This window comes from Camarhynchus parvulus, chromosome 2 (assembly GCF_901933205.1).
Source record: "Camarhynchus parvulus chromosome 2, STF_HiC, whole genome shotgun sequence".
NCBI classification, from domain to species: domain Eukaryota; kingdom Metazoa; phylum Chordata; class Aves; order Passeriformes; family Thraupidae; genus Camarhynchus; species Camarhynchus parvulus.
In genome coordinates this window covers 151,898,131-151,915,425 of record NC_044572.1, presented here as the reverse complement: position 1 = coordinate 151,915,425, position 17,295 = coordinate 151,898,131, and the positions used below count along the sequence as shown (strand labels likewise).

Genomic DNA, 17,295 nt, shown 5'->3' with positions numbered 1-17,295 from the left:
CCCAGGTGTGTTCCAGGTGTGTTCGTCCAGGTGTGTCCAGGTGTGTTCCGGGTGTGTTTCTGGTATGTCCCAGGTCCATCCAGGTGTGTTCCAGGTGTGTCCAGGTGTGTCCAGGTCCATCTCAGTATCTCCAGGTGTGTTCCAGGTACTGTTCCAGATGTCTCCAGGTATTTTCAGGTGTGTCCCAGGTCCGTCCAGGTGTGTTCCAGGTGTCTCCAGGTGTGTCCCAGGTCCATCCAGGTGTGTTCCAGGTGTGTCCAGGTGTGTTCCAGGTCCATCCAGGTGTGTCCAGGTGTGTTCCAGGTGTCTCCAGGTGTGTTCCAGGTCCATCCAGGTGTGTTCCGGGGGTGTCCAGGTGTGTTCCAGGTCCATCCAGGTGTGTTCCAGGTCCATCCAGGTGTGTCCAGGTGTGTTCCAGGTGTCTCCAGGTGTGTTCCAGGTCCATCCAGGTGTGTTCCGGGGGTGTCCAGGTGTGTCCAGGTGTGCCCAGGTGCGGATCCCAGGTGGGTCAGTGCTCGTCCCCCTGCTCGTTCAGGGCCAGCAGCAGCAGCGCCCAGCCACCCCCCGAGCAGCCCCGCGCTCTGCAGCGCCAGCAGCGCCCAGGGGCTGCCCGAGCGCATGGACAGCATGGCCGGCACCTGGGGGACACCTGAGAGTCACCTGAGATACCTGAGAGTCACCTGAGATACCTGAGAGTCACCTGGGGACACCTGAGAGTCACCTGAGATACCTGAGAGTCACCTGAGATACCTGAGTGTCACTTGGGGGCACCTGAGAGTCACCTGGGGACACCTGAGAGTCACCTGAGATACCTGAGTGTCACTTGGGGGCACCTGGGGGGACACCTGGGGACAGCTGACCGTCACCTGAGATACCTGAGAGTCACCTGGGGGACACCTGAGTGACACCTGGATGTCACCTGAGAGTCACCTGGTGACACCTGAGTGACACCTGAGATACCTGAGACACCTGAGAGTCACCTGGGGGACACCTGAGATACCTGAGAGTCACCTGAGATACCTGAGATACCTGAGATACCTGAGAGTCACCTGGGGGACACCTGAATGACACCTGAGATACCTGAGAGTCACCTGGGGGCACCTGAGTGACACCTGAGAGTCACCTGGGGGACACCTGAGATATCTGAGATACCTGAGAGTCACCTGGGAGTCACGTGGGGGACACCTGAGAGTCACCTGAGATACCTGAGTGTCACTTGGAGAGCAGATACCTGGGAGACACCTGGGGACAGCTGACCGTCACCTGAGATACCTGAGAGTCACCTGAGATACCTGAGTACCTGGAGTCACCTGGGTGTCACCTGAGAGTCACCTGAGATACCTGAGAGTCACCTGGGGGACACCTGAGGTGTCACCTGGGGACACCTGGGTGTCACCTGAGAGTCACCTGAGATACCTGAGAGTCACCTGGGGGCACCTGAGAGTCATCTGAGAGTCACTTGGGGACACCTGGGGGACACCTGGGGGACACCTATGGGTACCTATGGGCACCTGTGGGACATCTGAGCGTCACCTGAGATACCTGAGTGTCATCTGAGTGTCACATGGAGGCACCTGGGTGTCACCTGAGTGTCACCTGCAGCCCCAGCAGCGCCCAATCCCCCCAATGTCCCCAATCCCCCCAATGTCCTCAATCCCCCCAATGTTCCCAATCCCCCCCAATGTCCCCAATGTCCCCAATCCCCCCAATGTCCCCAATGTCCCTCACCATGTGGCACAGCACCAGGTGCAGCAGGAAGCCTCAATGTCCCCAATGTCCCCAATGTCCCCAATTCCCCTGAGTGTCCCCAATGTCCCCATTGTCCCCATTGTCCCCGATGTCCCCAATGTCCCCAATGTCCCCAATGTCCCCGATGTCCCTCACCATGTGACACAGCGCCAGGTGCAGCAGGAAGCCCCAATGTCCCCAATTCCCCTGAGTGTCCCCAATGTCCCCAATCCCCCAATGTCCCCATTGTCCCCAATCCCCCTTAGTGTCCCCAATTCCCCCCTGAGTGTCCCCAATCCCCCAACATCCCCAACGTCCCCAATGTCCCCAATGTCCCCAATGTCCCCAATGTCCCCAATTCCCCAGTGTCCCCAATCCCCCAATGTCCCCAATGTCCCTCACCATGTGGCACAGCGCCAGGTGCAGCAGGAAGCCCCAACGTCCCCAATGTCCCCAATTCCCCTGAATGTCCCCAATGTCCCCAGTGATGTCCCCAATGTCCCCAGTGTCCCCATGTCCCTCACCATGTGGCACAGCACCAGGTGCAGCAGGAAGCCCCAATGTCCCCAATGTCCCCAATTCCCCCGAATGTCCCCAATGTCCCCAATGTCCCCGATGTCCCCAATGTCCCCAGTGTCCCCATGTCCCTCACCATGTGGCACAGCGCCAGGTGCAGCAGGAAGCCCCAATGTCCCCAATGTCCCCAATGTCCCCGATGTCCCCAATGTCCCCACTGTCCCCAATGTCCCCAGTGTCCCCATGTCCCTCACCATGTGGCACAGCGCCAGGTGCAGCAGGAAGCCCCCGCCCAGGGCCGCGAGCCAGGTGCGGGCGGCGGGGGCGGCCCCGAGGGCCAGCCCGGCCAGCACCCCCGGCAGCACCGGCAGCGCCGCGGCCGCCGCCAGGGCCACCGTGCGCCGTGTGCCCAGCCCCGAGTGCGACAGCACCAGCGCGTCACCTGCGGGGACAGCGGCATCAGAACTGTCCCCAGACTCGGGACAGCGGCATCAGAACTGCCCCAAACACGGGGACAGCCCCAGGTGTCACCTGCGGGGACAGCCACACTCAGAACTGTCCCCAAGACTCGGGACAGCGGCATCAGAACTGTCCCCAAACACGGGACAGTGCCAGGTGTCACCTGCGGGGACAGCCAGGCTGAGAAATGTCCCCAAACACCAGGTGTCACCTGCGGGGACAGTGACACTGAGAACTGTCCCCAAACACTGGACAGACACACTGGGAGAACTGTCCCCAAACACAGGACAGGTGTCACCTGCCGGGACAGCAGCACTGAGAAATGTCCCCAAACACGGGACAGCGCCAGGTGTCATCCGCAGGGACAGCCGGACTGAGAACTGTCCCCAAACGCGGGGACAGCGGCACTGAGAAATGTCCCCAAACACGGGACAGGTGTCACCAGCCGAACCGCACGAAATGTCCCCAAACACGGGACAGCGCCAGGTGTCATCCGGGACGGGGAACTGTCCCAAACTAGCGGCAGGCATCAGAACTGTCCCCAAACGCGGGACCAGGTGTCACCTGCGGGGACAGTGACACTGAGAACTGTCCCCAAACACGGGACAGCCCCAGGTGTCACCTGCGGGGACAGCCACGCGGAGAGCCCCGAGGCACCCCCAGGCTCCGCCCCCTCCGCACAGGCCCCGCCCCTCGGTACAAAGCCCCGCCCCCTCTCCCGAGGCCCCGCCCCTTACTGAGCGCGCGAGGCGCCTCGTGCAGCGCCAGCCCCGCCCCTTCCCCTAAGCCCCGCCCCTTCCCCGAGGCCCCGCCCCTTACTGAGCGCGCGGGGCACCTCGTGCAGCGCCAGCCCCGCCCCCGCGGCGGCGCCGGCGCTGCCGGAAGCGGCGAAGGCGGAGCCGAGCGCGAGCCCGTCCGCCAGGCGGTGAACGGCGCCCCCTGCCGACAGCAACAGCGCCTGCGCGCGGCCGGAGCCTGGGACGGACACGGGACGGACACGGGACAGACAGACAGACACGGGACGGACAGACAGACACGGGACAGACACGGGGCACACACGGGAACAGACACGGGATAGACCGGAACAGACAGACAGACACGGGACAGACAGACAGACACGGGACAGACAGACAGACAGAGGATAGACACAGGTGGACAGACAGACAGACAGGACAGACACGGGGAACACGGGAAAGACACCGAGACGGAACAGACAGACAGACACGGGACAGACAGACAGACAGAGGATAGACACAGGATGGACAGACAGACAGACACGGGGCAGACACGGGGCACACACGGGAACAGACACGGGATAGACCAGAACAGACAGACAGACACGGGACAGACAGACAGACACAGGACGGACACAGGATAGGATGGACAGACAGACAGACACGGGACAGACAGACAGACAGACACGGGACAGACAGACAGAGGATAGACACAGGATGGACAGACAGACAGACACAGGACAGACACAGGACAGATGCGGGACAGACACACGGACAGACACAGGACACACCGGGACAGACAAAGGATAGACACGGGACAGACAGACAGACACGGGATACACATGGGACAGACAGACACGGGACAGACACGGGACACGCCAGGACAGACAGACACGGGATAGACATGGGAGAGACAGACAGACACGGGACACACCGGGACAAACATACGTGGGATAGACAGACACGGACAGACAGACAGACATGGGACAGACAACAGGACACAGGACAGACAGGAGGATACACCGGGGGGGGGTGGGGGGAGACCGACGGATGGACAGACAGACAGGGGAGAGACAGAGAGAGAGACAGGGGTCACCACAGGGCACCCATGGGTCACCTGGGGACACCCGTGGGGACACCTGAGGTCACCCAGCATCACCTGGGGCCACCCCCAGGCACCTCTGGACGCCTCCGTGTCCCCCCAATGTCCCTTCAATGTCCCCCACGTGTCCTCCCCGTGCCCCCCCCGTCCCCCAGTGTACCCCCAATGTCCCCCCCGTGTCCCTCCATGTCCCCCCCTCCATGTCCCCTCTGTGTCCCCTCCATGTTCCCCGTGTTCCCTCAATGTCCACCACGTGTCCTCTGTGTCCCCCTCAATGTCCCTCAATGTCCCCCCGTATTCCCCTCTGTCCCCCCCATGTCCCCCTCCCGCATCCCCTCCTGTCCCCGCTCCTGTCCCCCAATGTCCCCCAATGTCCCCCCATGTCCCCCTCCCGTGTCCCCGCTCCTGTCCCCCAATGTCCCCCCAATGTCCCCCCATGTCCCCCTCCCGTGTCCCCGCTCCTGTCCCCCAATGTCCCCCAATGTCCCCCCAATGTCCCCTCCCCCTCCCGCGTCCCGCTCCTGTCCCCCAATGTCCCCAATGTCCCCCAATGTCCCCCTCCATGTCCCCCCCTGCCCAATGTCCCCCCAATGTCCCCTCCCCATGTCCCCTCCTGTCCCCCCTGTCCCCCAATGTCCCCAATGTCCCCCCATGTCCCCCCCTCCCGTGTCCCATGCCTCCTGTCCCCCAATGTCCCCCCAATGTCCCCCATGTCCCCCCCTCCGTGTCCCCTCCATGTCCCCCAGTGTCCCCCGTGTCCCCCCATGTCCCCCTCCCGTGTCCCCGCTCCTGTCCCCCAATGTCCCTCCTGTGTCCCCACTCCTGTCCCCGTGTCCCCGCTCCTGTCCCCTCGTGTCCCCCACAATGTCCCCCCAATGTCCCCTCCCGTGTCCCCCTGTCTCCTGTCCCCCATATCCCCCCCCCCCGCCTCCTGCCCCAATGTCCCCCCCATGTCCCTCCCCCCGTGTCCCCGCTCCTGTCCCCCAATGTCCCCCAATGTCCCCCCCATGTCCCCCTCCCATGTCCCCCTCCCGTGTCCCCGCTCCTGTCCCCCATGTCCCCCCCATGTCCCCCCGCTGTCCCCGGGGCGCCCCCAGCTGGCGCCCGGCGCCGCCGGCCCGCGCCCGGCCCAGTGGCCTAATGGACAAGGCATCAGCCTCCGGAGCTGGGGATTGTGGGTTCGAGTCCCACCTGGGTCGGCTCCGCCCCCTTTTACCGGGGGGAAGGGCGAGTTCAACGGGGAAATATTTGGGGGGATTTCGGGAAATTTGGGAGGGATTTGGAGGAGTTTTGGGGGGATTTCAGGAAATATGGGAAGACTTGAGGAGTTTTGGGGGGGATTGAGGAGTTTTGGGGAGATTTGGGGGGAATTGGGGGGGATTTGAGGAGTTTTGGGGGCATTTCAGGAGGTTTGGGGGAGATTTGGGGCAGAATTTGGGCTGGGGGGCTTATGGGCAGAATTTCGGGAGTTTTGGGGGGATTTGTGGGGGTTTGGGGCAGAATTTGGGGGATTTTGGGGAGAATTTGGGGAGTTTTGGGCCTGAATTTGCGGGGTTTTTGGGGGGGGTTGGGGGGTTTTGGGGGGGATTTGGGGGATTTTGGGGCAGAATTTGGGGAGTTTTGGGCCTGAATTTGCAGGTTCTTTTGTGGGGAGTTGGGGGTTTTGGGGGGGTTTTGGGGGGATTTTGGGGCAGAATTTGGGGAGTTTTGGGGGGATGATTTGGGGATTTCGGGCAGAATTCGCGGGGTTTTGGGGCGTGAATTTGTGGGGTTTTTGGGGGGAGTTGGGGGTTTTTTTGGGGGGGGGATTTGGGGCATTTTAGGGCAGAATTTGGGGAGTTTTGGGGGGGGATTCGGGGCCGTACCTTGATTGGTCAGTTCCTGTGTGCTCTGGGCGGGGTCAGGGGCGGGGTCTCCATCCTTCACCTGCGGGGGGAGGGGGTTCTGTACCCCAAAACCGCCCCCTCCCCCATCAGCAGGTGACGCCCCCAGACTCATTCAAGCCCAAATCCCCTCCCCAGCCGAACCTCCCTTGGAGCCCCCCCACCCCAAAAACGCCCCCAAAATCCCCCAGAGCCCCCCCAAAACCTTCACCCCATCCCGGGGGGGGCTCAGGGTCCTCCCAGACACCCCCACCCCCCCTTGGAGGGGTCCCCATCGCCCCCAGACCCCCGAATTCCCCTCCCCCCATCCCTGCCTGCTCCGGGGGGGGGCTCCCAGCACCCCCAATGTCCCCCCAGTGTCCCCAATGTCCCCCCACTGTCCCCAATCCCCCCAATGTCCCCAATGTCCCCCCAATGTCCCCAATGTCCCCAATGTCCCCAGTCCCCCCCAGTGTCCCCAATGTCCCCAATATCCCCAATGTCCCCAATGTCCCCAATCCTCCCAATGTCCCCAATCCCCCCAATCTCCCCAATGTCCCCCAATGTCCCCCAATGTCCCCGATGTCCCGTCAATGTCCCAAATGTCCCCAATGTCCCCCACTGTCCCCAATTCCCCCAATGTCCCCAATGTCCCCAATGTCCCCAATCCCTCCAATCCCCCCAATGTCCCCAATGTCCCCGATGTCCCCCCAATGTCCCCAATCCCCCCAATGTCCCCAATGTCCCCCAATGTCCCCGATGTCCCCCCAATGTCCCCAATGTCCCCCCGGTGTCCCCTGGGTGTCCCCAATCCCCCCAATGTCCCCAATCCCCCCAATGTCCCCAATTCCCCCAATGTCCCCAATGTCCCCAGTGTCCCCTGGGTGTCCCCTGGGTGTCCCCACCTCCTCGGGGGGCGCTCCCAGCCCCCCCAGCAGCCGCTCCAGGACGAAGCCCCCGTAGAGCCCCCCGAGCACGGCCAGCAGCTCCCAGGGGGGGCTGTGCGTGTCCCCGCCGTGCTCCGAGTGTCCCCCCCCGGCGTGGCTGTGCACCCCCAGAGCCTGCGGGACACGGGGGACACCAGGTGACATCGGTGTCACCCCCCTGCGACCCCCAGAGCCTGCGGGACACGGGGGACACCAGGTGACATCGGTGTCACCCCCCTGCGACCCCCAGAGCCTGCGGGACACGGGGGACACGAGGTGACATCAGTGTCACCCCTCTGCGACCCCCAGAGCCTGCGGGACACGGGGGACACCAGGTGACATCGGTGTCACCCCCCTGCGACCCCCAGAGCCTGCGGGACACGGGGGACACCAGGTGACATCAGTGTCACCCTCCCCACACTGTGTCCCCCCTCCTTGGACCCCCAGAGCCTGCGGGACACGGGGGACACACGATGGCATCCATGTCCCGCCCCCCGCCCCCCCCGCCATGTGTCCCCACCGTGTTCCCATGTCACCCCCGATGTCCCCACAATGTCCCCAGTCCCCTGTCCCTCCATCCCCCCAGTGTGTCCCCAATGTCCCCCTCAATGTCCCTCACGTCCCCCCATGTCCCCCGCCCCCGTGTCCCCCCCGTCCCCCCATGTCCCCAAATGTCCCCCCATGTCCCCCTGTTCCTGTGTCCCCCCAAATCCTCCCATGTCCCCCATGTCCCCCACCCCCTGTCCCCCCAATGTCCCTCATGTCCCCCCTGTCCCCTTGATGTCCCCTCGACGTCCCCGATGTCCCCAATGTCCCCTCGATGTCTCCGACATCCCCAATGTCCCCAATGTCCCTGATGTCCCCAATGTTCCCACTGTCCCCTCAGTGTCCCCAATGCCCCCCGATGTCCCCTTGATGTCCCCAATGTCCCCACTGTGCCCCCGACATCCCCGATGTCCCCAGCGTCCCCTCGATGTCCCCGATGTCCCCCCAATGACCCCGATGTCCCCACTGTCCCCCTGCTGTTCCCTTGATGTCCCCAATGTCCCCAACGTCCCCAATGTCCCCCCGATGTCCCCGCTGTCCCCGCTGTCCCTTCGGTGTCCCCGCAGTCCCCGCTCTCCCCACAGTGGCCCCCCAGTGTCCCCCCGATGTCCCCGCTGTCCCCGCTGTCCCCCCGATGTCCCTCCTGTCCCCGCTGTCCCTTCGGTGTCCCTGTTGTCCCCCCCCGTCCCCGCTGTCCCCGCTGTCCCCCCGATGTCCCCCCTGTTCCTGCTGTCCCTTCGGTGTCGCTGTTGTCCCCCCGATGTCCCCGCTGTCCCCATGATGCCCCCAATGTCCCCGCTGTCCCCCCGATGTCCCCGCTGTCCCCGCTGTCCCCGCTGTCCCCCCGCTGTCCCCGCTGTCCCCGCGCTGTCCCCGCTGTCCCCGCTGTCCCCCCGATGTCCCTCCTGTCCCCGCTGTCCCTTCGGTGTCGCTGTTGTCCCCCCGCTGTCCCCGATGTCCCCCCGATGTCCCCGCTGTCCCCTCAGTGTCCCCGCTGTCCCCGCTGTCCCCGCTGTCCCCATGATGCCCCCAATGTCCCCGCTGTCCCCTCAGTGTCCCCGCTGTCCCCGCTGTCCCCCCGCTGTCCCCGCTGTCCCCTCAGTGTCCCCGCTGTCCCTTCGGTGTCGCTGTTGTCCCCCCGCTGTCCCCGCTGTCCCCCCGATGTCCCCGCTGTCCCCGCTGTCCCCGCGCTGTCCCCGCTGTCCCCGCTGTCCCCCCGCTGTCCCCGCTGTCCCCCCGATGTCCCCCCGATGTCCCCGCTGTCCCCGCTGTCCCCGCTGTCCCCACCTCGGGCAGCACGTGCAGCAGCGCGTCCCCGCTGAGCGCCCCGGCCGCCAGCCCGTCCAGCAGGGGGCGCCACCAGCGCGGGGGACACAGGCGACACAGGCGACACCGGCGACATCCGGCACCGTGGGGACAGCGGGAGCACAGGGGACAGCGGGGACACAGCACCAGGGCCAGCGCCACCAGCGGCACCAGCGCCAGCGCCAGCGCCGTCAGTGTCCCCAGCAGGTACCCTGCGACAGGGGACAGGGGTCAGGGGTCAGGGGACAGGGGTCAGGGACAGGGGACAGGGGACAGGGACAGGGGACAGGGACAGGGGACAGAGGGCACAGGACAGGGACAGGGACAGGGGACAGGGACAGGGACAGGGACAGGGGTCAGGGGACAGGGACAGGGGACAGGGACAGGGACAGGGGACAGGGACAGGGACAGGGGTCAGGGGTCAGGGACAGGGACAGGGACAGGGACAGGGGACAGGGACAGGGACAGGGGTCGGGGTCAGGGGACAGGGACAGGGGACAGGGTCAGGGGACAGGGACAGGGGACAGGGGACAGGGGACAGGGACAGGGACAGGGACAGGGACAGGGGACAGGGACAGGGGACAGGGGTCAGGGGTCAGGGGACAGGGACAGGGGACAGGGTCAGGGGACAGGGACAGGGACAGGGACAGGGACAGGGACAGGGGACAGGGACAGGGACAGGGGACAGGGACAGGGGACAGGGGTCAGGGGTCAGGGACAGGGTCAGGGGACAGGGGACAGGGGACAGGGACAGGGACAGGGACAGGGACAGGGGACAGGGACAGGGACAGGGGTCAGGGACAGGGTCAGGGGACAGGGACAGGGACAGGGGTCAGGGGTCAGGGACAGGGACAGGGACAGGGACAGGGGACAGGGGACAGGGACAGGGACAGGGACAGGGGACAGGGACAGGGACAGGGACAGGGGACAGGGGACAGGGGACAGGGGACAGGGGACAGGGCGGGGACAGGGGACAGGGACAGGGGACAGGGGACAGGGACAGGGGACAGGGACAGGGATGGGGACAGGGACAGGGGACGGGGGTCAGGGGACAGGGACAGGGACAGGGGACAGGGGGTCAGGGAACAGCAGGACAGTGTCCCAGCCCTGTCCCTGTTCCTGTCCCCATCCCTGTCCCCATCCCTGTCCCCACTCACTCTCGGTGACACCGAGCTGCTCCTCAGTCTCGGTGCTATTGGTGGCCATGGGGACAGTGACATTGTCACTGCTGTCCCCAGAGCTGGGGGCTGTGGGGCCGTGGTGGCACTCAGTGTCCCCATGGCTGGTGTCAGTGTCCCCACGGGTGGCGTCCCTGGGGTCGATGTCACCGTGCCAGGCGTCCACGTCCCCGTGGGGCGCGTCAGTGTCACCGGTGTCCCCATAGTGCCAGGTGCTGGTGTCCCCACGGTGACTGCCCATGTCCCCACAGTGGCTGTCGGTGTCCCCACACCAGGGGCTGGCCGTGTCCCCGCTGTCCCCGATGTCCCCAGGGCAGAGGCGGTGGCCGCGCAGCACCAGGACCCCGAGTGCCACCAGCACCCGGCCGGTCCCCACCCTTGGGGACATCCTGGTGGTGGCCGCCAGCACCCCCCGAGCGTCCACGCAGGCCTGTGACACCCAAATGTCACCGCGTCACCCTCAGGGCACCCAAATGTCACCGTGTCACCCCCACCCCTGGACATGGCTGCCATGGCATGAGGGCTGGGCAATGGTGGCTGTGACAGGTGTGTCACCTCCCCAGGACGCATGGGTGACATTTGTCACCTCTCTGTCACCTCCCTGCACCAGCAGCCGTGCCCTGTGTTCCCCGGTGTCCCCTCACGTCCCCATGTCCCCACATTCCCCATGTCCCCATGTCACTTTTGTGTTCCCCATGTCCCCCCATGTCCCCACATCCCCCAATGTCCCCCTATGTCCCCATGTCCCCATGCCCCCTGTCCCCCCTGTCCCCCATGTCCCCTGATGTCCCCATGTGTCCACATCCCCCAAGTCCCCTGATGTCCCCACATCCCCCATGTCCCCATGTGTCCCCATGTCCCCCCATGTCCCCATGTCCCCATGTCCCCACATGTCCCCATGTCCCCACATGTCCCCCCATGTCCCCACATGTCCCCATGTCCCCACATGTCCCCCATGTCCCCACATGTCCCCATGTCCCCCCATGTCCCCACATCCCCCAATGTCCCCCCATGTCCCCACATCCCCATGCCCCCTGTCCCCCATGTCCCTCCCTGTCCCCCCATGTCCCCATGTCCCCACATCCCCCAAGTCCCCTGATGTCCCCCATGTCCCTCCATGTCTCCCCATGTCACTCTTGTGTTCCCTAATGTCCCCAATGTCTCCCCTTGTCCCCCCATGCCCCCTTGTCCCCTCAGATCCCCATGTCCCCCATGTCCCCCATGTCCCCACATCCCCCATGTCCCCATGTGTCCCCATATCCCCACATGTCCCCCCATGTCCCCATGTCCCCCCATGTCCCCATGTCCCCATGTCCCCATGTGTCCCCATGTCCCCACATGTCCCCACATGTCCCCATGTGTCCCCATATCCCCACGTGTCCCCACATGTCCCCATGTCCCCCCATGTCCCCATGTCCCCATGTGTCCCCATGTCCCCACATGTCCCCACATGTCCCCATGTGTCCCCATATCCCCACGTGTCCCCACATGTCCCCATGTCCCCCCATGTCCCCATGTCCCCCATGTCCCCATGTGTCCCCACATGTCCCCCCATGTCGCCATGTCCCCCATGTCCCCATGTCCCCACATGTCCCCCCATGTCGCCATGTCCCCCCATGTCCCTATGTCCCCCCATGTCCCCATGTCCCCATGTCCCCATGTGTCCCCATATCCCCACGTGTCCCCACATGTCCCCATGTCCCCCCATGTCCCCATGTGTCCCCATGTCCCCATGTGTCCCCATGTCCCCACATGTCCCCATGTCCCCCCATGTCCCCCATGTCCCCACATGTCCCCATGTCCCCATGTGTCCCTATGTCCCCACATGTCCCCATGTCCCCCATGTCCCCCACGTCCCCACATCCCCCATGTCCCTCTGTCCTCCCTACCCCCCTATTGCTCCCATGTCCCCACATGTCCCCACGTCCCTCTGTGTCCCCTGATGCCCCCATGTTCCCCCGTCCCCTTATCCCCCCAGATCCCTCATGTCCCGATGTCCCCTCATGTCTCGATGTCCCCTCATGTCCCGATGTCCCCTCATGCCCCCACATGTCCCCTCATGTACCGATGTCCCCTCATGCCCCCACATGTCCCCACATGTCCCCTCATGTCCCCATGTCCCCACATGTCCCGATGTCCCCACATGTCCCCTCATGTCCCCCCATGTCCCCACATGTCCCCCCATGTCCCGATGCCCCCTCATGTCCCCACATGTCCCCCGTGCCCCCCAGGTCCCCACACCCCCGCGTGTCTCCGTGTCCCCTCACCTGGTGGCCGTTGTCACCGCGGTAGTTGGGCTCGATGGCCGCCAGCAGCTCGGCCACCTCGCGCAGCCCGGGGCCACCGCGGCCGGCGACAGCGACAGTGACATTAGCGGTGACATCGGCGGCGACATCGGCGGCGAACTGCCGGTGCAGGGCACGGACACGGCTGGCCCAGGAGCCTGCGGTGGCCTCGGTGTCGCCCTCGGTGTCCCCGCAGGTGGCCGGGGGGTCCCTGAGCGTGGCCACCACGGCCGCCCCCAGCCAGGACAGCTCGGTGGCCTCGAGCCCCGCGGGGCCACCCGGGGCCTTCCCGGCCAGGGCCAGCAGCGCTGGCACCGAGGGACACTGCGGGGACACGGACAGCGTCAGGGGCACGGGGGGCACGGGGGGCACGGGGGGCACACGGGACAGGTGACACACGTGGCACACACGGGACACACGGGGCACAGGGGGCACACACGGGACAGGTGACACACGTGGCACACACGGGACACACGGGACAGGTGACACACGTGGCACACACAGGACAGGTGACACACACGGGACAGGTGGCACAGGTGACACACACGGGACAGGTGGCACACGGGGCACACGGGGCACACACGGGACACACGGGGCACACACGGGACAGGTGACACAGGTGGACACACACGGGGCACAGGGGGGGCACACGGGACAGGTGACACGCTGGCACACACGGGACACACGGGACAGGTGACACACGTGGCACACACGGGACACACGGGACAGGTGGCACACGGGGCACACACGGGACACAAGGGACAGGTGGCACACGGGGCACACGGGGCACACACGGGACAGGTGACACAGGTGGCACTCACAGCACAGGTGACACGGGTGGCACACATGGGACAGGTGACACACACGGGACAGGTGACACACGTGGCACACACGGGACACACGGGACAGGTGGCACACGGGGCACACGGGGCACACACGGGACAGGTGACACAGGTGGCATACACAGGACAGGTGGCACACACGGGACGAGTGTCACAGGTGGCACACACGGGACAGGCGGCACACACGGGACAGGTGGCACACACGGGACAGGTGGCACAGGTGGCACTCACAGCACAGGTGACACGGGTGGCACACACGGGACAGGTGACACACGGGACAGGTGGCACACACGGGACACACGGGACAGGTGGCACACGGGGCACACGGGGCACACACGGGACAGGTGACACAGGTGGCACACACGGGACACACGGGGCAGAGGTGGCACTCACAGCACAGGTGACACGGGTGGCACACACGGGACAGGTGACACACACGGGACGAGTGTCACAGGTGGCACACGGGACAGGTGGCACACACGGGACAGGTGACACAGGTGGCACACACGGGACAGGTGACACACACGGGACAGGTGACATGCATGGGACAGGTGGCACAGGTGGCACACACTGGGACGGGTGGCACACGCAGGACAGGTGGCACACACAGCACAGGTGGCACAGGTGGCACACACAGAACAGGTGGCACAGGTGGCACACACAGCACAGGTGGCACACACGGGACAGGTGGCACACACAGCACAGGTGACACACACAGCACAGGTGACACACACAGCACAGGTGGCACACTGTGACATGTCCCCAATGACCCAGCACTGCCTGTCACACACAGACTGGCACAGGTGGCTCACACGGGACGGGTGGCACAAGTGGCACACGCAGCACAGGTGACACAGGTGACACCCACGGTGCACACGGCACCACCTGGCACATGGCACAGGTGGCACATACAGCACAGGTGACATGGGTGGCACAGCACAGGTGGCACAGGTGACACAGGTGGCACAGGTGGCACAGGTGGCACAGGTGACACAGGGGCACACACAGCAGAGGTGACACACATGACACAGGTGGCACAGGTGGCACACACAGGACAGGTGGCACAGGTGACACAGGTGACATACATGACACAGGGGCACACGCAGCACAGGTGACACAGGTGGCACACACTGCACATGTAGCACACACAGCACGGGTGACACAGGTGGCACAGGTGGCATAGGTAGCACACAGATGACACGGGTGACACGGGTGACACAGGTAGCACACAGGTGACACGGGTGACACAGGTGACACAGGTGGCACAGGTGGCACAGATGACACAGGTGACACGGGTGACACAGGTAGCACACAGATGACACAGGTGACACGGGTGACACAGGTGACACAGGTGGCACAGGTGGCACAGGTGGCACACAGATGACACAGGTGACACGGGTGACACAGGTAGCACACAGGTGACACGGGTGACACAGGTAGCACACAGATGACACAGATGACACAGGTGACACGGGTGACACAGGTAGCACACAGGTGACACAGGTGGCACAGGTAGCACACAGATGACACGGGTGACACGGGTGACACAGGTAGCACACAGGTGACACGGGTGACACAGGTGACACAGGTGGCACAGGTGGCACAGGTGGCACAGATGACACAGGTGACACGGGTGACACAGGTAGCACACAGATGACACAGGTGACACGGGTGACACAGGTGACACAGGTGGCACAGGTGGCACAGGTGGCACACAGGTGACACGGATGACACAGGTGACACAGGTGGCACAGGTGGCACAGATGACACAGGTGACACGGGTGACACAGGTGGCACACAGGTGACACGGGTGACACAGGTAGCACACAGATGACACAGATGACACAGGTGACACGGGTGACACAGGTAGCACACAGGTGACACAGGTGGCACAGGTAGCACACAGATGACACGGGTGACACGGGTGACACAGGTAGCACACAGGTGACACGGGTGACACAGGTGACACAGGTGGCACAGGTGGCACAGGTGGCACAGATGACACAGGTGACACGGGTGACACAGGTAGCACACAGATGACACAGGTGACACGGGTGACACAGGTGACACAGGTGGCACAGGTGGCACAGGTGGCACACAGGTGACACGGATGACACAGGTGACACAGGTGGCACAGGTGGCACAGATGACACAGGTGACACGGGTGACACAGGTGGCACACAGGTGACACGGGTGACACGGGTGACACAGGTGACACAGGTGGCACAGGTGGCACAGGTGGCACACAGATGACACAGGTGACACGGGTGACACAGGTAGCACACAGATGACACAGATGACACAGGTGACACGGGTGACACAGGTAGCACACAGGTGACACGGGTGACACAGGTAGCACACAGGTGACACAGGTGGCACAGGTAGCACACAGGTGACACGGGTGGCACAGGTAGCACACAGATGACACAGATGACACAGGTGACACGGGTGGCACACACAGCACAGCTGACACCCCTGCCCCCCCCCCACACGCTCCCCCTCCCCCATGCCATTTCCCCTCGCCCATCCCCCCGCGCTGCCCTTTGTCCCCTGGCTGTCGCTGTCGCTGTCGCTGTCGCCGCCGCGGGCGCGGTCTCACCTCTCCGCACGGCTCGCGCGGGCACTGCGCACGGCCGCCCGCGCGCGCCACGAGGGCCCCCAGCTCCCCGCGGGACAACCGTCCCTCGCCCGACGCCAGCAGCGCCTGCAGGGCCGCCAGGGCCGCGCCGGGGCCAGCGCGGCTCGGGGGCGCGGCGGGCAGGGCGAGCGCGGCGGGCAGCGGCAGCCACAGCAGCGGCAGCAGCCGCAGCAGCCGGCGCATGGCGAGCAGGAGGCGGCGGCGCTGCTGGCGGCCGCGGTGGCACTGGGGTGACGGCGCTGGTGGCCGTGGGGACACCGTGGGGACACAGCGGGGCTGTAAAACCCGCCCGGGGCCGCGGCCCTGATTGGCCCGGCTTGAGATTGGCCCGGGTTAACGATTCATTCACCCCGCGGGGGCCCGGCCCGCGCCCGCCACGGCACCGCCACGGCCCCGCCACACCGGGGGGACAGCGGGGGGACACCTGGGACACAGCTGGGACACCTGGGACACCTGGGACACAGCTGGGACACACCTGGGACACAGCTGGGACACACCTGGGACACCCTGGGACATTCCTGGGACACAGCTGGGACACCCCTAGGACACAGCTGGGACACCTGGGACATTCCTGGGACACACCTGGGACACCTGTGACACCCCTGTGACACCCCTGTGACACACCTGGGACACCTGGGACACCCTTGGGACACCCCTAGGACACAGCTGGGACACCTGGGACACAGCTGGGACATTCCTGGGACACTCTTGGGACACCGGGACACCTGTGACACCCCTGTGACACCCCTGTGACACCCCTGGGACACCTGGGACATTCCTGGGACACCTGGGACACCCTTGGGACACCCCTGGGACACCCCTGGGACACCCCTAGGACACAGCTGGGACACCTGGGACATTCCTGGGACACCTGGGACACCCCTGGGACACCCCTGTGACACCCCTGGGACACCCCTAGGACACAGCTGGGACACCTGGGACATTCCTGGGACACACCTGGGACACCTGTGACACCCCTGGGACACCCCTGTGACACACCTGGGACACCTGGGACACTCTTGGGACACCTGGGACACCCCTGGGACACCCCTGGGACACCCCTGGGACACCCCTGGGACACCCCTGGGACACCTGGGACACCTGGGACACCCTTGGGACACCTGGGACACACCTGGGACACCCCTGGGACACACCTGGGACACCTGGGACACCC

General features: G+C 65.0%; 1 protein-coding gene and 1 non-coding gene across 2 annotated transcripts; one reads left to right on the top strand and one right to left on the bottom strand.

The window, feature by feature from the left end:
* Positions 1-173: 173 nt before the first annotated feature.
* On the bottom strand, positions 174-16,304 carry LOC115913162 (zinc transporter ZIP4-like). The gene is made up of 9 exons (XM_030965087.1): positions 16,083-16,304; positions 12,624-12,965; positions 10,336-10,786; positions 9,161-9,390; positions 7,307-7,462; positions 6,405-6,465; positions 3,523-3,678; positions 2,499-2,686; positions 174-638 (listed from the first exon to the last, which is right to left on the bottom strand). The coding sequence occupies exons 1-9, from the start codon at positions 16,302-16,304 to the stop codon at positions 174-176; spliced, it is 2,271 nt and encodes a 756-aa protein (XP_030820947.1).
* TRNAR-CCG lies at positions 5,666-5,738 on the top strand. Its single transcript has one exon. It is a non-coding gene; the product is annotated as a tRNA-Arg (tRNA).
* Positions 16,305-17,295: the final 991 nt, after the last annotated feature.